Source organism: Mus pahari, chromosome 14 (assembly GCF_900095145.1).
Source record: "Mus pahari chromosome 14, PAHARI_EIJ_v1.1, whole genome shotgun sequence".
Lineage (NCBI taxonomy): Eukaryota > Metazoa > Chordata > Mammalia > Rodentia > Muridae > Mus > Mus pahari.
The window spans coordinates 28,019,065-28,040,492 of record NC_034603.1 but is presented as its reverse complement, the minus strand read 5'-3'; the positions used below and the strand labels follow the sequence as shown (position 1 = coordinate 28,040,492).

Sequence of the window (21,428 nt, the reverse complement as noted above, 5' to 3'; positions counted from 1 at the left end):
GCAGAGCTGGTTGCAGCAGGAGGAGGAGGAGGAGGCCATAGGATGCAGAGGTGTGGGATGAGGCCGGCCACCTTTCCCATTATCCTGCTGGATGGCTTCTGGCACTTTACTTAGCCCCCAGTGCCTGTCTCTTCTTATAGTATAAGTTTTCATATTTGGCAGAGGATTCTGTGAGACATCTGTCTGCATCCATTACAGACTCGCACAAGTCGTGCCTGCCCCCTGTGGTGTGTCCACGTCACTGGTAGTGAGGCTATTGTTGTTGAAGTGCCTCAAAACAGGAGCTCCATCTTGAAATTCTCCTCTCCTCCAGTTGAAAAGCTTCATGCAGTCATTATAGGCTTCAAGTCACAAATTACCTTCATGGTCAAGCTCAGAAGTTCTGTTTGGGGTCTGAACAGTCATGAGCAGGGTTTGCTGCCCATAGTCTGGTCATGCCGGTGTCACACAGCCTGGTCATGCCGGTGTCTCTTGCTCCCTTAAGGTTCTTGCAGCTGTGTGCTGAGCAGACATTTGGTTCCCAAGGAGCACTGTTCCTTCAGCGAGCCTGAGAAGGCACTATACCCAATTCTACCCCTTTGGGGGTCTACCCATAGTTGGGTGTCAGGCCGTGGTGGGTGAAGGGACAGGTTCTATACTGACACTGTTATAGCTTTGCTTGCAGTGTGACAATGTGCTCACATATCTGAACAGAGGAAGCTAGAAGAGGGAAGCATGGCCTAAGTCATAGGGGCATTTGAGGGACAAATGTCCCAGCCTTGGAAATGGTTATAGGACTGAGTGGGCCATGGAGCAGACATGTGAGGGCCGAGGGCCCTTAGAGTGTGGTAGAACAACTCTTCCCATCAACCCCAGGGGCCAAACAAAATGCAAGATCTGAGGCCACATTCTGATGGGGCATTCTGGCAGGTTCTATGGGGATGCTGACCTGGGGATCGCACTGGGTGTAGCAGTTTTGAGAAGGGGAGAAGGCCAGCCTCTAAGGGAAGCAGCTGCAAAGAGCAGAGCTGTGTCCCAAGGCTCTCAGTGTCGAGTTGTCCCAGCTTGAGAGGCCTATGGGAATGAGGTGATGAGGTGCAGGGGTTGGCCCCCAGATTACCCACCTCCTCTGTGGCTGCTGCAGGCCACTAAAGCCTCCTCGCATCTCAGTAAGATGATGAGCTTACTCATTGCGTCCACCTCCAGAGCCAGCTAAGGGCCAGACTTGTGTGTGTGTGTGTGTGTGTGTGTGTCAAAGTCCCAGGGCCCTGAGAGGTCTTAGAAGGACCAGAGTTGTAGCTGCTGCTGCTGCTTTCCTGCAAGGTCCAAACCAGCCCTTGTCTTCTGTGAAAGATAACTCTGTCAAAGCATGGGGAGCCCTGCATTGTAGCCCTGTGCCCTTGCTGTGACCAACCTTCTCAGCTGGCCCTCCCTAGGAGGCTGAGGCCTCCTGTGACTGCTGATCCTCAGGGCAGGCAGTGTGGGCCACATAGGTGCAGAGAGGTGGTAGCAGGTGAGGCCTGGGGTAATTCTGGGAAACTGCAGTGGGCCAAGGGTACCGGGCCAGTGCCTCAGCTTACCTGAGCTGGCCCTCTTTGTCCTGGGCCAGCCTCCCTGGCTGTGACATAGCCCATGGATATGGTCTGGTCCCCTCCCTATTTCTAGATTAACTACAGGAGTTCCACTAACTCACATTGCTTTCACCTTAATAAGAGGATTAGCTGTGCCTTTCTAGGCAAGTGTTGGCTTTCAGGGAGCTTCATTGGCCTCAGAAGGACCTTCTCAGAGGCAGCACCAAGCAGGCAATGTTCAGGCCAAGCCCAAGAGGCCATGGCCAGGCTGGTCGACCCAGCATCCATCAGGCCCAGCAGCTCAGTCCTCAGGGGAAACCTTTCTGTATGGCAGAGACTCCGGCTTCTGCGGACAAAGCCGGACCAGATAGCCTCAGGCACCTGAGTGACAACCCTTGGTGTCTAGAGTTATACAGTCTGGGCAGGTTCTTTACTCCCTCTGAAGGTCAGAATCCATCACTGGGAAACAGTCAGCACAGTGTGTACCCCTGAGGCCCCTTGAGGCTCCCTAGTTTCAGAAGACTCTTAAGGACCAATGAATGGCCTCCATGGCTTGTGGGGTCTAGGGCAAGGAGATGAAGACACACTGTGTCTGAGTCTTCTTAGTCTGTAAATGCTGCTGTCAATCTCAGAACCTCTCCGAAGCCTTCCCTCTTGGGAGCCGGGCCTTGCTTGTGGAGACCAGTGATACCCAGTTAGCTGCCTGCCCTATCCCTACAAAGGTTCCCTGCTCCCTCCAATTTCTAGTGAAAAGCTTGGGTCATGGGGATGTCTTCCATATAGAACAAGGGTTATGAAAAGAGCCTCGGTTTGATTGGGGTCCTCTGCTGACTTGAGGAATCTTGAGGAAGCCACTACACCCATAGCTGCACCAGAACCTCTTTCCTGTAGGGTTCATGAAGGTAACATTTAGCCTGGCACCTGCTTCCCACAGAGCTTCCTATGGCTACAGGCCTGTGCATGGCACTGTTGATATCCGTAGCTATTCTGAGGAGGAATAGTTAGCTATTCAGTTACTTCTGTAACCACAGAGCCCCCTCAGCTGGTCTCATCTCCAGCCCAGCCAAGCCTTGAGCTCTCAGTGGGTGCTATGCATGGAAGGGAGGAGTCACAGTTCACAATGGAGAAGAAAGGTTCCCCTCCCCCACACTCCCCTCCCCCCAGCAGTGGGTTCACTTCCTGTTCCTGGAGTCTTTATGTTCAGTAGATCTTATGGAATACCTGCTTCATGCTTTGAGGTACTCAGGTAAGCGCTTGGAGATGGCTGTTTGCTTGGTGTGAATGCATGCCAGCTGCTCCTGGTACTGGCAGCAGTGCCCACGAGCAGACTTACAGTGCCTTCTGGCTCCTGAGCCTGCCTTGGAGGAAGGGCTGTGCTGGGGAAGGGATGCTACAGGCTCTGGGCAGGCACAGTGTAGGGACCGTGGGAACAGACACCTGACTAAATGTTTGGTTCCCTGGAATTGGTCCTAGCGCCTTTACCTGGGAACCTCACATGAAAGGGCCACACTGTGCTCAGATAGCTCTGACACCTCCCTAATTAATGGTTTATCTGGGGGCTCAGCTCCTCAGATCCTTCGGTGACAGGTTCACCACTGGGCTACCACCCTGCCCTCCATCATACCACAACTCACCGAGTGGGTGCCTGAGCCTATGTGTTACCCCAGAGCTTCAGGGCAGGAACTGGTGAAGACTGTCTACTTAGGAGACTCTGGCAGCATTGTCCCCAGATGCCTCTGGCCTGGGGGACGGAAGATTTGCTGCTCTCCTTTGAGTCTCTCAAGGTGAGGAGTGTGGCATGTCCTGCCTGCCAGGTCAGGGATCAGTCTTTGCTGTGTAGCTGTCTGGGACCTTCCTACCTCCCCTGTGGGGTGGTGAGTAAGTGGGGCACAGGAACCCTGGCAGAGGGAAGGATACAGAGTCCTGTGTATATGTTTCCCTGACCTAAAGGAAGGATCTTGCCCTCTCTGCTCAGCAATCCTGTTAGCAGCCTAGGTTCTATGCTTGCACTCAGATAAAACTCCATGGTCTTACAACTCTTTGTGTGTGCACATGTGTGCTGCGCCTGTGTTTAGCGTGACAGCTTGAGTAACCAGCTTCTGGGTCAGCCAGCCCCATGTATCTACACTGTGGAATCCCTTGTGGACATCCAGGGACCAAGTCACAAATCTACTCACACATCACAGGGACATCATGTGGATCAAGGAGCTACAGACCATAGGGCTACATTTGTAGGGCACACAAAACAAAAAAGGGGTGGCACACAGGCCAGGGACAGGTGAGGACACCCCGGTTATTCCAGGGATTTTTTTTATTTTTCTGAGGCGTGGACAAGCCTGTTCCTTGTCTTGGCAGTGTGTGCGTGACTGCATTTATTCGTCAGAACTCATAGGCTGTGAAACATTTGCTGGACATGGTAGCACACCCCTGTAGTTATAGTGCTTGGGAGGCTAAAGCAGAAGGATCAAGGGTTAGAGACCAGCCTGGGTTTGTTAGTTTGTTTTGTTTTGTTTTACTTATTCCTTTACATCCTGCTCACTGCCCCCCTTCCCAGCCACCCCCCTCCCACAATCCTTTCCCTACCCCCCTTCTCCTCTGAGCAGGCACCTCCCCACCCCCGAAGTATTCCCCTACCCTGGCACTTCAAGTCTCTTCAAGGCTAGGTGCTTCCTCTCCCACTGAGGCCAGACAAGGCAACAGAGCTAGAAGAACGTTCCACGTACAGGCGGCAACAGCTTTGGGGATAGCTTCCATTCCAGTTGTTTGGGACCCACATGAAAACCAAATTGCACATCTGTTACATATGAGTGGGGAGGCCTAGGTCTAGTCATTGTGTATGTTCTTTGGTTGGTGGTTCAGTCTCTGAGAGGCCCAAGAGTCCAGGTTGGTTGACTGTTGGCCTTCCTGTAGTGTTCCTATCCACTTCTGGCCATAATCCTTCCTCCTGTCTTCTATAAGAGTATCCAAGCTCTATCCACTGTTTGGCTGTGGGTGTCTGTATCTGTCTGAGTCAGCTGCTGGGTGGAGCCTCTCAAAGGACAACTTGCTCCTGTCCACAAGCATAACAGAGTATCATGAATAGTGTTAGGGACTGATGCTTGCCCATGGGATGGGTCTCTAGTTGGGCAGGTTATTGGTTGGCCATTCCCTCAGTCTGTACTCCTCCTGTGCCTACATTTCTTGTAGACAAGATTACAAGACTCTATTTTTAAAAACGGAATTTTGTCTCGATAAATCTGACCTTTTTTTGTCTCGATAAATCTGACCTTAAGTTAAAAAAAAAAAACAAAAACCACCCTCTTGGGAAATCTATCTATCTTTCTTCATTTAAAAAACAACAACAACCTGCAATTACAAAACAAAACATCCCACAAACCCATTGGCAGCAGCACCACCGGCTGGATGGTGATGGATGTGTTGCTGCCCACCCCGTGGGATGCCTGGCTGCTTATCAAACAGCCACTTCACTGTTCACCAGATACCTGGAAGTTTCCTTCCCAAGACAGGCTGAAGTCCATGTCAATATTGACTGTAGAGGTCACTAGGTTTCACCATATTTGGTTAGCAGTCGAAGAGTCGTGTCTAGGTTATTTTCCAGTGGTTTTGCACGGGTGGACTGTGCTTTATTTAGAATAAAGAGAATAATCGAAACAAGCTCTTCAGAACACAAGGTCACTGTGCTAGAAAAGCCACAGGTGCAGGCGAATCTTAGCGTAAACCTTTTGCCCTCTCTTTTCCCTCTCAATGGATTTAGCATGCATCTTTAAAAGAATATGCGCTGGAGATCTGGAGAGGTGGCTCGGTCCATAAAGTACTTGACACACAAGCATAGGAGCTGAGTTAGCACCCCAGCAGCCATGTGAGAAGTTAGGAAGAGTGGGGCACACTTGTAATCCTAGCTCTGGGGAGGCAGAGACAAGCTCAGTGGCCACCCAGCCTTCGATAATCAGTGAGCTGTAAGCCAGTTAGAGACCTTCTCAAAAGACACAGGGGGCAGCTTCTGGAGATCTCCAAATGCATGCATGTACATGTGCATATGTAGCCCCAACACACACACATACACACATACACACACACCACATACTACATGGACAGAATGTTGACTGGGATCAGCTGGCCTGTGGTCTCCATGGTACACAGTGCCTGTTCTAGCCCAAGGCTTTTGGGGAGCTGCCATTGGGAGAGCCGTGAATCACTGTGGGGTGGGGTGGTTCCTCAGCCATTCCCTGTGAGGTAGGGACAAGCAACATTTCTGTCATCCCACATCTACCTTCATGGGACCCGAGGAACCTCAAGGCCTACGTATGCTCTGCCTTGATGGCCTCCTGCAGGAAGGAGAGAGTGGGCTGGGAGTTAGGATGAGCCACGTTATGAGACCCAGGCACCAATCTGTTCTCCTTCAGAGGGATTTAAAAATAGTTTTAAATTTAATTTTTAATTTGTGTATGTGGGTGTTTTGCCTGCTTGTGTATCTATGCACCACGTGCATGTCTGGTGTTCTTGGAGGCCAGAAGAAGATGTCAGATCTCCTGGAGCTGAAATTATGGCCCATTGTGAGCTACTATGTAGGTGCTGGGGATCGAACACAAGTGTTCTGGAAGAGCAGCCAGTGCTCCAAACTGCTGAGTCATCTTTCTAGTCCCCTGGGGGACTCCTGAGACAGCCAGGTGCTCCTTGGCTCCTTCTGCCTGCATCTTTCCTGGAGGTGGCAGCTTAGAGACAAAGATGAGGTCCTACCCCAGTATATTCCTGTGACCTTCTAGGTCAGCAGACATTCCCTGAGCCACCTAGAAGGCTACTTTTCTTGTATCCATGTGAACCCTGTGCCAAGCCATAACTCAGATTCCCCTCCTAGAGGAGGGAGGCTTAAGAAAGGCCTGGCAGCTGCCTGCAGTTCCCACCTGTAGGGCAGGTACCAGAAACCTCTATAAACATCTGCTTGTTTGCCTTGCCAACCCCCACAGCGAAACTGTAGGCCCCAGAGTCTCAGGAACTAAAACACATCTCTCCTTCTCCTCTTCCATCTCTTTTCCTGTCTTGCCTTTCCTCTGCAGCCCCCACCTGTTCTACCTCACTGTCTGTTGCTGCGATAAACACAGCTTGGGGAAGAAAAGGATTATTTCAGCTCCCTATCTAACACTGAGGGAAGTCAGGACAAGAACTCAAGCAGAAACTCTGGAGAAACAAATGAGGCTTACTGTCTTGCTCACTGGCCTGTCCCTAGCTAGGTTTCATATGTAGCCCAAACCCACCTACCTACGAACAGTGCTGCCCCCACAGTGGGCTGTGCCTTCTGCACCAATCATTAAACAAGATAATTCCTTAAAGACATGGCCACAGGGCAAGTTGATTAAGAAAATTATTTAATTGAGGTGGCTCTAGGTTTTGTCAAGTTGACAAAAAGCCGGTATACCCACTGCACAAAAAGAGACAGGGACACCAGAGTTACTGAGTTTATGTAGAGATAAGAGAACCCACTTTTTCAGATTTAAGGGCAGGTATGTGTAGAGAGAAGGAAAAGAGAGAGGGGGCAGTGAGGAGATATTTATTTGGTAAAAAGACATTATATATTGAGAACAGGGTATAGGTTCTCAGGAGAGGGTCACATTTAGGTGTCTTCACAATGACTATATAGAGGCTGGAGAGATGGCTCAGTGGTTAAGAACACCACTTCCCTTCCAGAGGGCCTGGGTTTGATTCCTGGCATCCACATGGTAGCTCACCACAGTCTGTAACTGTAGTCCCAGGTGATACAATGCCCTCTTCTGGCCTCCATGGCATACATACATGCAGGCAAAATACTCATATGCATACAAATTAAGATACAAAAAAAAAAAAAAAACCAAAAAACCTTTTACTAAGTGAGCTAGCAATGTTTTTCTTACAAGTAACTCTATACAGGATTCTTTTAAAGTCACATTGCATAAAGGATGCCATTTACAACAAGGTCGAACGTTTAAGCCCGATTTAAGTCAAAATACATGAGCTGCTCTACCTGTTTCTTTTATAGTCTCCTCTTGTAATACAACTGTGAGGTGGCTCAGAAAGCCCATTGTTTAGAGTCAGGACGGCCAGGAGTGCTGATGCAGTCGTAGTCGTCAAGGCCGTAGCACTCTGGCCGCATGAGCACAGCTTGCTATTTCTAGCAGCCTAGTTTGAGTTGTCTAGGAAATGACTGTCTCTGTTGGCTTCATGAGCCGTGCTGAGGATTCTCAACTCAGCCAGCAGGAAACTCAAATAGATCCCAGGACGCAGGCAGGGCTTCCTTCCCTTCCCGGGGCCCCTTAGCTGTCACTGACAGCCTGTCCTGTCTCATCCGCTCATCTCTGCACGGTGTTGAACTGATTACTCGTATCTGTTTGTTTGGTCTGGTGCCTGGTGAGGAAGCAATTGATGAGCATATGGGGGTTTCTTTCTGGGCTTCTATGTTCGGTTTGGTGCCGGTGCCACACTGTCCTGACGACTGTTGCTTGTGAGAAGTTTGAAGTCAGTTTGTGTTCTCTTTCTCAAGATCGTGTTGGCTATTTGGGCTCCCTTGGGTATCCACATGAGTGAGAGGATTATCCTTTTAATTTCTACAAGGAAGCCAGGTGAGACCCTCCTGTGCCTGCTTTTTCACTGAGCACTATATCAGGAGACATCTCCCTTTCTACTTGTTGGCAGAGTCATTCTCAAGGGTGAAGCCAGTCATCCCCTCTGGCAGTGGGCTCCATCCTCAGAAGATGCTATGGGCATTTCTGTAGCCAAGATTAGAATCCTAATTGAATTAACAGTCTGTTGGACTTCTTTAGGGTTTTGCCTCCTGTACTCATGCGCATGAGCGCATGAGTACAGTCTGTTGGACTTCTTTAGGGTTTTGCCTCCTGTACTCATGCGCTCTCTCTCTCTCTCTCTCTCTCTCTCTCTCTCTCTCTGTGTGTGTGTGTGTGTGTGTGTGTGTGTGTGTGTGTGTGTGAGAGAGAGAGAGAGAGAGAGAGAGAGAGAGAGAGAGAGAGAGAGAGAGAGAGAGAGAGAGAGAGAGAGAGAGAGAGAGAGAGAGAGAGAGAGAGAGAGAGAGAGAGAGAGAGATTATATATAGAAAGTGAGCTCATGTAGTGGGCTGATTGGAAATGGAAGCCAGTACTAAATTAGCCAGGGTTTTGTGCCCTGGTTGCCAAATGTGACTAGGTCCTTCTCCAGGCAGTCCAGTGCACATATGAGTCTTCACAGTGGGAGGGGACTGGCTCCCTCATCTGGATGGTGGAAGCAGAGGATAATTTCATCAGAGGTGACCGTCTGGGTTCTATGGCAGTAGCTTTTAGAGGGTTCATAGCTCTAAGGAGGAGCTGACAAGACTAAGATAGGCATCAGGAAGGTGCTAGGCTCTCAGTACCTGAGTGACAGGTGGCAGTGAATGTTGGGGATGGTGACTAAGAGCAAGATCACATCAGGGTGAAGGCAGCAAGAAGGCATGTTGGATAGGGAGACCTGGGTCTTGCTTGCTCTCTGGGCCAGCGACTGCATGGCTCATGAGAGCCATGATGGGTACTGCTGGGTGCTGCTGGGTGCTGCTTAGCTCCCAAGCCACGCCATACTGGTAGAATGAGGAGTGATGCTTCAGACCCTGCCCATGTGTGTGCTGTGTGTGAGTGTCAGCTAGCTGAATGCACAGGTGAGTTCCAACTTCTGTCCTGTGCTAGGAAGCATGCACACCTAGGGTGAGCTTCTTCATGCTTCTGGCCCAGGTCCTCTAGGACAAAGGACATCTGGTGGCCTTGGAAGCCTCAGCTGTGCCTTCAACCCCTCTGGGCCAGAAGGGTTCCAGATGCTACTCCTGCTATAGAGCCTTGAGTGTGTGGTGAGAGAACTGGTGGTGGAGCATTAGGTCTCCCATCAGGAGTCTGGGTTTCTCTGGAGCCTGCCTTGAAAGGAGGGAGACAGGAGGCACGTGCCCTCTGAACGTATCTTCATCTTCAGGTCATCTTGCTCCTTACTCTCAGACATCAAACTGAAACAATGGCACCTCCCCCAGCGAACACCATATTCCCAACACACACTCCAAGGAGTTCAAGTGACTTCCTTATTCCTCGTGGTGACCTTGGAACAGACCGTTATTCCATTTTACAGATCATCCCTAAGGCAGTATGGAGAGGAGCTGGCTCTTGAGCCCAGTAAGTTCTCCTCGTAGCCTGATGCTCTGCCAGGCACCGTCCAGGTGCTTAGCGGCTAGTTCTTCAGTGACCACGGGGAGCCTGTCTTCCTTCCCAGTCCCCGTTGGAATATCCACCCTGGGACAGGGACAGCAGAGATGGCTCAGCAGTTAAGATCTTCCAGAGGACCCGAGTGCCATTCCCAGCACCCGTGTCAGGAAGCTCACAACCCCCGTAGCTCCAGGTCCAGGGGCCAACGCTCTCTTCTGGCCATCACACACTAACACCCATCATCTACCCACTCACACTCACAAATGAAAATTAAAATTAATCTTAAAAAACAAACAAACAAACAAACACCCTGACTAGCCTTTATTTCCAGGATTTCTTAGAGCTGTGAAAAGCAAGCAAGGGGATGTTTCCAGAAAATAATGGTGTCCCAGAAGCAGCTCTCCCGCCTTTCTAGCTCTCGCTGAGTTGGAGGAGCCAGCCAAGGCCTCTCTCTGCCTGCTCTCATTAGTCAATCCCACTGTGCCCAGTGGCTCCCTGGGGGAGGAGTTCATGCCAGTGTTTTCAGTAAATGAGGCACATTTGGCTTTAATTACAGGCCTGGTGTAAAAACAAGAGCACCATTGTTATGCTATGTTTTTTGTTTTCTTTTCAAAGCACTTTACTTTTTAACTTTTACCAGCCTATAACAGACTTCAGTAAGTTCTGGGTGGGTGGGAGGAATGATACTTGATTGTGAATGGATGGATGGGTAGGTGGACAAATGGATGCATGGGGTGTAAATGAGTGGATAGATGATGGATGGATGTATGAATGGATGGATGGATGGATAGATGGGTAGGTGGGTAGGGGGTAGGGAGCTAGAGGGTGGCTGGCTGGCTGGATGAGTAGTGGGTGAATAGATAGAGAATAGATGGATGGATGGGTGGATGGATGTATTGGTAGGTGGATGGGCAGGATCTATATCAGTAGATGACTAGATTAGTAGGTGGGTAGATATGTGACTAGATGGATGGTGTGAGAGGATATCTCTCATAGCCTTCTTGAGCTGGTGACTGGCTCTGTGCTTTGGGGTATTAGCATTAAAAGTACAGTCACAAGATACCCTGCAGACCCTGACCTTCCTTGATCCTTCCCCGGAAAGCATCCCCATGTAAGGAGCCTGGAGGACACAATTCTCTGTGACAGTAAGATGAATACAAGCATCTCCCTTTTCCAAGCATTAGCCTGGTTCTGAGCTAAGCACATTTATAGATCTGGGATCCTCAGGAGTTATGCTAAGTACAGTCATTTCAGCAGGAAATGCCTCAGAGTCACGTGCTTTGTAAAGACTGACTCCATGAGCCTGGGGCTCACACCTTTAACCCTAGAACTCTAGGAGCAGAGACAGGTAGATCACTGTGAGTTCCAGACCAGCCTGGTCTACAAAGTGAGTTCCAAGACAGCCAGGGCAACACAGAGAAACCCTCTCTCAAAAAAACCAATCCCCTGTAACCCCCCAAAATCCTGACTCCATGATCTAAGCATGCTGCAGTTCAGCACAAACAGTCACATACTTACACTGGTTCTTCTTGGAGCCTTTTCCTAAACCTGGGAGTCCCAGGTCGGAGTGGCAGGGACATGTAACCACAGGATTCTGAAAGCTCCTGATTCTAACATTACTAGTTTGCACCCCATAGGAGCTCCAGGAAGCTTTTCTTTCTTATGGACTGCAACTTCAATGTTTTCAAAGTCTGTTTTTTAATGATGGTTCTTAAATGTTTTAACTTACCTGTTATCCCACCACCCACCAGAGGTAGTGGGAAAGAAAGGATATGGGGGTGGGGCTAGGGGAGAGGAGTGGACCTGTTTAGAAAGGTTCCTTGGAGCAACTCCCATCTGTGTTGTCTGGAAATCAGCAATTCAGTTCACAGGTCAGCAGTGGCAGCTCCATCCACTCGCAAACACTTCACAGCTGCACCAGCAGTCCAGTTGGGTAGAGTCGGGACAGCAGACACGAATCAGCAGCAGTGGCACTACCTAGCAGAGATAGTCAACCTTAGCCTTGGCTCAAGTCAGCAGGAGGGGCCAGGAGGGACCAGGAGAAGTTCTAGGCTGTGCCTCTCTGAGGGAAGCGGTGATCAAAGACCCGAGACCCACAATCATTTCACAGCTAGCTCTGTAAGCAGGCCTAGCTCAGCCTGTCTCTGATCATTGAGTCCTATTTATATTCTCCAAACATCACATGTCCTCCACGGGTCTTGCCTCAGCACATGTGTCTGTCTCAGCTGACATCACTCTGACTGTCAGCCTGAGTCCACGGAAGCAGCAAGATATTACAGCACACCACTGGAAGATTTTTGGTGTGTTTCTCTCTATGGAGTCCTGACAAATGCAGCTCAACTAGACAATGAAAGGAGGACTAATACATGTGTGTTCATAGCAAAGAATCCTTCATGTGTCCTTTCACGTGCTTGCTTTAGCAGAACATCCTTTTTCCTGTGTCTGCTTCAGCTAAACATTCCTTCATGTGTTTGCCCAAGCAAAACACCATCCAACCGACTTTCCGAAGAACCCTCAAGTTTCCACTTCAGTGGACACTGAGCGGGACTGCACCGTGCAGGGATCTGATAACAGACTAGGCTCCTATACCAAGGGTTTTGGGAGTGTGAGCTCACTGGAGGCCTGCTGGAGGCTGTGTGAGCTTCAGGCATGCATGGGCAACAGGCAAGGCTGCCTGGTCTGGGCTGCTGTGGCTATAGAGAGTGGCTGGCCACAAAGAAAAGCCCCACTGAATGCATTTTATACATCTAACCAAATAGATATCCCAGTTCAGCCTTTCCTGCTTTGTCAGGAGAGCTGGGCAGAAGCGCAGCCTGTTTTATGATAAATTGGTAACAAGTTCATGTCTCTCTCTCTCTCTCTCTCTCTCTCTCTCTCTCTCTCTCTCTCTCACACACACACACACACACACACACACACAAATGCATGGACATACAGACATGCACATGTGCACACACATACGTATTTATATTCAGGATGCAGAAGTGGGTGGATAACTTGAGCAGCAGAGTGAGCCCTTGCCCTTTGGCATCCTGCTCACCCCTTCCTCCCTATTCTGCATCAGCAGAGCGCTCATCTGAGCACCTGGGTCAGACAAAGCACATGAGGAGCCCACGGAGGGGGGGGGGATCCTAACAACGTGGATGTGGATGTGTGCAGGGGTGAGGTCTGCAGAGAGGCGAGAGCTGCCTGCTTGCTTCCTTTGCCTGACTACTGAACACTGAGCTTTGAGATGTGATGACTTGGAAACAAATCAAAGGATTATAAGACCGAAAATCATTCATACCCGCAGTCTGTACCTGTGGGAGAGGCCAGGCTGAGCACAGGGTGACGGTAAAGGACTGCCTTTCCTTTGTCTTACCCCTTGAAATGACCCTGTGGGTGTTCCTGGTGGAGACAGGAGGGCGCCTGGGACCACCGTTTCTATGGCTTCTTTGTTGGTGGTAGCTTGTGTCTTCCTGAATAACAGGGGCCGTTGGAACTGCATGAGATGGGATGTACAGCTTCCCAGGTGGCCTGAGAACTGAGCCCCCACATTCAGGCATGATTGCGAGCCTGTTAACCATCCCATCCTGTCTACACTAAGGGAAGGTAAAAATCCTGTGAGGAGCCCTGGGTTGTAGCAGACTCCCAACCAACCCCAGTTGCTGCACTCCTACAGTTCACCTTCCTTGGAACTGGGCCTGGGCACTCAGGCCTACTTCTCCTGCCCTCCCTGTAGCAGCAAACACCTCACCTCTCACCCTTGTTCTCGGCCCTTCATGCAGGTAGCAAGGTGGGAGCAGAGAACTCGCAAGCTGAGCAGAGCCTTCGGGTCCCCCCACCTAGCCTGCTATTCCCTGGGCAGCTGCATCCTGCTTTTGAACATCCTCCGCTCCCACTGGTAAGCCCTGGACCACCGTGAAGGCTGTCATCCATGTGAAAGTCATGGTCAGGAGAGGGAGGGCCAGCGGGTTCACCAGTGTTTGGGAGTTCTGTGTCAGAATGTTCCTAGAGACCCCAGGCTGTTGTCCCGGATTTCAGTTGGCAAAGACATCCTTGTGATCTTGGATGTGACATTTCATTGCCCAATGATGGGGCAGCATGAGCAGAGGGGACAGAAGCTGTTGAAATTTCCCCTTGCCTATATCCCCAGAATTCCTTCTACGGTATACCAAGACAGGCCACAGACACTGTGGTGAGGATTCCTTAGGGACCAGGAACCGTGCTTAGACCATCATTAGGAAGCCTGCGTGTAAGACATATTACCTTCTTGCCATCAAATGGCCAGACAATTGGTGTAGGTGATGAGGGCGGGAAGCAGAGCTCCTGAGTGGGCCTAGCCGAGCTGAGGCTGTGCAGGAGGGCAGTGGCATCTCATTTTCAGATGTGACTACTTGTGAGCCTTGGGTCCACTTGTCATCCCATAGATTTCACCACAAGCCTCGTGCATACACAGACTGCAGGAAGCCTGCACACTGTTGGGGGAAATAAAGACGGGAGTATGGGGAGTCCTCATTCCTGACTTGCTGTTGCCCTTTAGAAGTCGAGAGCACTGAGAAGATACCGGGTGGACTGGTCACTGAGGCAAGTCCCTCAGATAGGGCGTGCACGCCTGGCCTGTCCAGTCCATTGATCCTGGCTTGGCTCTGTGGGTATACACCATGAGGTGGCTGTCTAGTTATCTGATGTCTGGTGTTTGGGAACCAGGCAGGGATAGGAGTGATGGGCCCAGGTCTCTCATACTTCCATCCTGTAAGCATTTGGCCCAAGCTTTCCCAGGGCAGGACACCTTGATTGGAGAGTCTTGTAGCTTTTTCCCCATTCCTGTGGACTAGGAGTCGGGTGGGCAAGGGCCCACTCAGCTTGTCTGCCTGCCAGAACCTTCTCTATGCCTCCTGGCCCTGAAGGTTAGGCTGCTCAACCTCCCCAGGCTGGATAAGTATACAAAGGTTGTCATCCTTAGAGCGGTGGATCCTGTGACGCACATCCTGGGTTGGCTGGCACATGAAGACTCTTTGTAGAGAGGCCTTGTCCATCCCCACGATGGGGTAAGAGTGTGGGTGAGGCTGCCGCTCTGATTTCCTCCATTTTGCTCGCTGTTCTCCAGCATGATGAAGTCGGCCTGGTCTGGGAATGCTGTCTCTGTGAGCTTGACCAATCAGCTCTTCTGTTCCTAGCTCCTTTAGAAATGGGTACCACTAGGTCCCTGGCAGAAAGGCATTTTCAGGCTCCTCAGACAACCTAGAGAGCCCATGTACATCTAACTTGGACACTGCCAAGTCAGAGGCTGTTCCTCACCCAGATGTTTCAGCCTGGAAACCTCCGAGGGTCACTTAAGCTCTTACTCTACCCAGCCCTGCCCATCCCCAGTGCAGGAGCCCTGCTGAATGCACCGTGTCTCCCCGCCAGCTGTGAGAAGCCCTTCCTCGGGACACTTCTCATGTAGCCCTCATTCAGTCCTTCTGTGGCGTTTATACTTAAATGTCCTTGTTAGGATGAGGTCTCCTGTCAGACCCAAACCAACCCAGTCTGACACACCAGCTTCAAGCCTGGCTGGCCCCTGACTTCTTTGTCTCTAAAACCGCCCATCTGTAGACAGGTCATCCAGTCGCTCTAGGATCTGCTTGGCTTCATAAACCTCAAACTCCGGTTTGCTCTGGTTTGTTGGTTTTGGCCAGGGTCTCACTCTGTAGCCCAGGCCATCTGGAACTTACATTATAAACCAGGCTGGCCCTGAGTTTGTAGCAGTCCTACCTCCTGAGTTCTGGGGTTAGAGGCCTGAGCAACATGTCAGGCTTCCTTGCCTCACTCTGAGGACTCGGCCAGGCTTCAAGTGGAGTCTGTTTTCATTCCCATAATGCAGGACCCCTGGGGGGAGGATACTGGGGTCAGAGATACAGGCCTGCTACTGCCCTGCAGAGCTGGAGCCCAGCAGAATCCCTCCCCAGCCAGCCTCATTGACCGGTAGTTCAGCAAGGTCCTTTCTGCTGCTTCCTCTGAGGCTACAGACCCTGAGGAACACCCAAGCAGCAGCTGGAAAGCTGGGGAGCAGGGGCCCTGGAGAAGTGGGGCAGACACTGGTTAGAAATGCAGAGTGGGTGGACCCTGGGGCTTCTGGGATCTACTTCCTGTGGCTGGGTCATGGGAGCAGCCTTGGAATGCCCTATCCTTAGTATCCCAGCCAAACAGCAGCCAAGGATTTAATGTGGCCCACTGGGTAAGGATAGGTCTGGCAAGCACCTATCTACCCATTTTCAAGGGTTTAGTTCAGTGATTTTAAACAGTTCTGTGATGTTTTGTAATGGTTACTACCACCCATCTCCAGAGCCCTTTTTATTTTACAAAGCTGAAACTCTACACCTTTTAAGCACTGCCCCCACCCCTCCCATGGGCTGGCTCTGGTTCCCCACTCTGCTTCTCTCTCACTTCTCCTGGAGCTTTGTGTAGGAGGAGTCAGGGTGTGTGACCAGTTTACTGTACTCAGCACAGTGGCCTCATGCTGGAGCACATGTCAGAACTTTTTCCTTCCTGAGACTCCATAATGTCCTGCTGTGTGGGTTAAGCCTCTGCCCGCCCATTCATCCATCCATCCATCCATCCATCCATCCATCCTTCCATCCATCCATCCATCCATCAGTGACACTTATAGCTCCTGTGAGAAGTGCAGCTATGGGTGTGGCATGCCAATATCTGAGTATCTGCTTAGTTTCTTCAAGAGTGTTCCTAGAAAGCCAGGCATGGTGGCGCACGCCTTTAATCCCAGCACTTGGGAGGCAGAGGCAGGTGGATTTCTGAGTTTGAGGCCAGCCTGGTCTACAAAGTGAGTTCCAGGACAGCCAGGGCTACACAGAGAAACCCTGTCTCGAAAAAAAAAAAAAAGAATCAATGACCCTCAGCAGGTTACTTCTGTGGGCTTCGACTTCCTCCTCTGAAATGGGATGGCAGCCACTTCCAGGAGGTTGTGGGAAAGCAGGAGCCAGGGTGGGTGCATTGGCACAGATGCCTGCGTGTGAGGGGACTTAGTGGGGCCAGGAGGGTGGTGCCATGAAAAGCTAGGTCACCATGGGGAGAGGGATCAGTGGGTGGTACAGTGAATGGAGCATGATGGTCCCTGCCTATGGTACCAGCTCGCTGAGAGGCTGAGACAGGACTAATGAATGAACCCAGGAGGTCAAAGCCAGCTTGGGTCACATAGAAAAATATCTTCTAACTGGTACGTGGACCCACAGCAAGAGCAGGGGAGGGTGCTTCTGTGCCTGGACTAGATACCTTCTCAAGCATTGGACTCCCAGCAGAGGGCTGGAAAGACCCTGTCCCTTGGTCCACTGGCTACATCCCTTCTAATCTAGTTCCTACCTTGTATCTCACTGTAGCCCACATATAGGTATGTGTTCTGTGTAGATGTTCAAGTAACCACACACTAATATCTAGTATTCAATTTGGTGACAGTTGGTGGTTCTCAGCTGTGTGCAGCCCTCCTGTTTTCTGGTTCTCTAACACTTTCTCCATCCTAGATGATAACCCTATGCCTGCGAGGTGGTACCCACCATCCTCTGCAATGGTACCTATCCAGTTTCCTGGGGTCAGCCTAGTGCCCGTGTCTGTTTGTGTCCCTGGAGACTCAGCCCAGGCTTCATACTGCTAGGCAAGTGCTACACTGTCAGGCCATGTGCCAACCCTTGTTCTGGAGGCTTCCACTGACTTTGTCCTCACCACCTAGGATGATGTGACCCCAGTGTGTCCTACTGAGTCAGCATGGTGGGAGAGCACATGTGTGCTCGAGCCAGTCTGTCTTGCTGTGATACCAGGGCTCCACAGTAGTTGGCGAGTCCCTAGGACTCACTGTGCATCAGCTGGCCCACACTAGCTGGTGGTCTGGAAAGAGAGCAGGCAGGATAAGCTAACTTGTTATTTGGAGGTTAAGGCAAAGTCTAGACTCAAGGAAGTGATTAGGAAAGCGCTGCTTGCTCTTGCAGTGCTCTGGGTGTGCCTTGAGTGAGGGGGGAGCCTTGATAGCTTGAGAGGCATCCATTGAAACCCTCCCCCAGCACCTCCATCCCACCCCCTACCCCTCCTGCAGCCAGCCTCAGTCACTCATGGGCCACAGGCTAAAGAAAGGCCCTTGGGCATAGTGTGGATGACTAGGGTCACTGGAACCTTGTCTCCCTGCTGTCTCTTAGTGGAGATCCCTGATCATAGCTGGAGAATCAGAGAAGAAATCTGAGTTGGGTTTTCTTGATCCCAGAGAGGAAGGAGGGAAGACAGCTGGACTGGTACCCAGGTAGAACTGTATCTGTCCTCTCAGCTGAGACCCCAGCACAGCCTGGAGTTTTGAGTGACAGTGGTGTGCATCTCCTTTCACTTGACGAGACTGAGGACCTGCTTGCTCTCGGGACAGAAGCAGGATCAGCCAGTGGCTTGACTCCTACCCACACTGCTGCCTCTCCTCCCGGGTGTAGGAGACACTTGGGATGCTACTGGGCTTAGGGAAGCTGTGAGAAGGTGCTTTGGTTAGTGCAACGTGGTAGCCATGATTCTAGCCGTTGCTATGGCGACAATGTGGTTGAACTGATGATTTACTGTGCTCTGTGAGGAAAATAAGCCCACCAGATTCCTACTTTCCTGATCTTACTTGACTGGGCTGGACTGTGAAGAGAGGCCGGATGCAGGTGAGAGTTCAGGCCACCCTATGTGTGGGTGTCTGCAAATGCAGCCCACTGGTGAAGCCATAGAAGCATAGGGGCAGAACAACCTCTCTGGAGCTGTGCACACTCCAGTGGCCATGGTCTGCTGTGAGGAGCGGAGTACAGGCAGCCCCCAGGTCTCGTTGCTGGCAGAAAGTTCAATCCAATTTAAAGCATAGATCTCAAGGGGATTGCTTAGTGGCTAAGAGCACTTGTTATTCTTCTTGATTACTCAGATTCAGTTTCCTAGCCCCCACAGAGTGATGTGTGACCATCTGTAACTCCAGGTCCAGGGGGCATGACTTCTGGCTTCCACAGGCACCAGGCACACAAGTGGTGCAAAGACACAGGTGCAGGCAAAACACTCATACACATAAAATCTAAATAAGAAATCAGAACCCAAAGCCCTGGAATGAATCTCCATCCCTGGCACCCCAGTGCAGAGCAGCTCTGATGGAAAATTGCCTGTTACCCCACTCTGCCGTGGAATGTGGCCACAGAGCGACTTGCTCCCTGTTAATTCTCCCTGTGGAGTGGAGTGTGCTTTCATAGTATGAAAGCATGTAACCAGCCACGTAATCAGGCATCAATTCTAGTGAGCCTCTGAGTCACGTGGTGTGTAGGCCACTAAGCTAGAATGAGACACACATACACACACACACACACACACACACACACACACACACCATCTTGGCAGGCTGGAGCAAAAGACCCACAAATGGTGTACTTTGCCTTTCTGCCCTCCTCCTAGCCTAGCCACTTGAGGAAAGTCCGCCAGTGATACAAACAGAGCCAGAGGTGGACCATCCTTAGGCACAGGGGCAGGACTGAATCTTTGAGATGTCTGCCATGGGCTCCAGAAGTCACTGACAGGAAGGTCGTTTCCAGCAGTGTCTCCCTCCAGAGAGACCCTCGGTCTGCTGGCCCTCTGCTCCACCTAGTGTGTACACATCACAGTTGTGCAGCCCTCTGCCCCCAACTAGTGTGTACACATCACAGTTTTGCAGCTCCTTAACATACCTCTAGTACTGCACTTTTTCTGAGCCTTAAGGTGCCTAGCTCTAGCCATTCCTCATTCTGTAACATCTGCACCATGTAAGTCCTTCCCTCTGCTCTCAGCTGAAGCTTCTAGTAGCTGGCAGCTCTCGTGTGGCCACTGATGATGTCCCTGAGAATTCAAGACAAGTGGCCAGTAAGAGACCCACAGGCTCTCTGTCTTCTATTCAGGAAGATGGAACTCAGCGGCTACAAGGCAGTTGGAGCCACCCAACTTGTTGAAGAACCAACCCACTTTTCCGTGCCATGGGCCCTTATGCAGTGTAGCCAAGAAGCAGGTATCCGTAGGTAGCCTGCATGACCTTTGACCTCCCTTCTCTCTCATCTACCTCCTGGCCTGTGCCGAGAGCCAACATCAGTCTCCAAGAGCTGAACATCAGATCGGTAGAATTCCAAGGAGACAAAGTTTAGTGTGGTTCAGGGATAGAGTTACAGCACCCACCTTCTCCAGTGATGAACGCGTACTGCTGGAAGAGAAAAGCTCCTGGGTGAAGGTGGATGGCTACATGGGTAGATGGATAAGTAGGTATCTGGGTCTCTAGTGACTAGGTTAATGGATGGAAGGAGAAGGGTGGGTGGATGTGTTTATGGGTATGTGTATGGATTGAAGAAGGGACGAATGGATAGAGATGGGTAAGTGGGTGGATAGGTGGGTGAATAGATGGATGGACAGACAGGCGGGTGGGTAGATGGGAGAGTGTATGGATAGATGGATGGACAGGTGGGTGGGTGGATCAGTGGGTTGGGGAGCCTGTAGAAAGAAGTGTATGTAGTTGCCTTGTGTGAGTAGTGAATCCCCATGTCTCCTCTAAGCACTGGGATTGTGGACAGAACAGAAATGTGTTTGGACATGAGCGCTGGCCTTGCACATCCTCCTCTTTGTGCCCCTGGCACATTCAGTGCTTTGCCTTGTCACTGGCCACTCCCTCCTGGCAAGGCCCAGATCCATCACCAGCCTGCATCCCTGAACTTCCACCCTCTCCTGTGCCACAAGCCAGAGAACCTGCCCCTCCTTGCCCAGCGATGCTGCCATTGTTCAGTCTCTGCCCAGACTCAGGGCCTGCCAGCACTTGGCCAAAAAGCCTAGTTGAAGCAAGGACATAAGTTTCCCAGGTGAGGCTTGGCCTGTGCAGGAGCCAGGGCAAGCAAATCAGCAGAGTGGGGCACAGCCAGCATCAAGCCTGGGTCTGCACGGAGAACGGTGCTTATCACTGCACATGATGTATGCCAAGCTCAGATCTAAGTGTTGGGCCTGCTGTCTGCCCTGCCCTGCCCTGCCCAAGCCAGGCCAGACCCCAGGTGCTAGGCTTGCTATGTACTGTGCACTGCACATGTACCTGCTCTTCTATGAGCTTAATTCTCATTCACAGTGCAAGTTGACAGGCCCTGAATGCTATGGCCGTGGAATGGACCCTGCTAACATGCATGAAGCCACAAATAACGTCCATGAGTGACCTATTTCTAAAATTTAGGACAGTTTGCATATATGTCAGAATTTGTGACTTTGTGTTGAAAAGATCTCTGGCCAGCCTGGGCCTTTGGTCTTGCCCCGTCCCCATGACACTGAAGATTAGGCAGTTCCTGCAGGAGCCTAGGCCCTACTTGCAGTGCCTTTGTGGCTCTTAGGCATATGACCCTGGGGCTGACAACTCTGAGAAAGGCAGTGTACTTACCATACATGCTGTGACATGCTGTCTCTCCATGTCCCCTACTCCACAGCTTCACACAGGCCATGATGAGCCAGCCTAAGATGGAGGGCCTGGACAACCACACCACCTACTTCCTGGGCCTTGCAATCCTGGGCTGGGGACTCGTGTTTGTGCTTTCCAGCTTCTATGCACTGGGGTTCACTGGGACCTTTCTAGGTAAGACCCTGAGGTACGGGATGACCTTGGGCAGGTACGCTGGGTTCAGGGAGGAGCAGAGTCCAGTGGTTGCCGTCTGCTATCTCTGATGTGCCTTGAGAAGCACCTAGC

General features: G+C 51.1%; 1 protein-coding gene across 2 annotated transcripts in view; it reads left to right on the top strand.

Annotated features, from left to right (window-relative positions):
* Pemt (phosphatidylethanolamine N-methyltransferase) overlaps positions 1-21,428 on the top strand; it is a 73,332-nt gene that overhangs the window by 46,050 nt on the left and 5,854 nt on the right. For both annotated transcript variants that reach the window (XM_021213485.2, XM_021213486.1), the window contains exons 3-4: positions 13,498-13,613; positions 21,172-21,317. In XM_021213485.2, the coding sequence (XP_021069144.1) occupies positions 13,498-13,613; positions 21,172-21,317 (262 nt within the window). The remainder of the gene's footprint in view (positions 1-13,497; positions 13,614-21,171; positions 21,318-21,428) is intronic.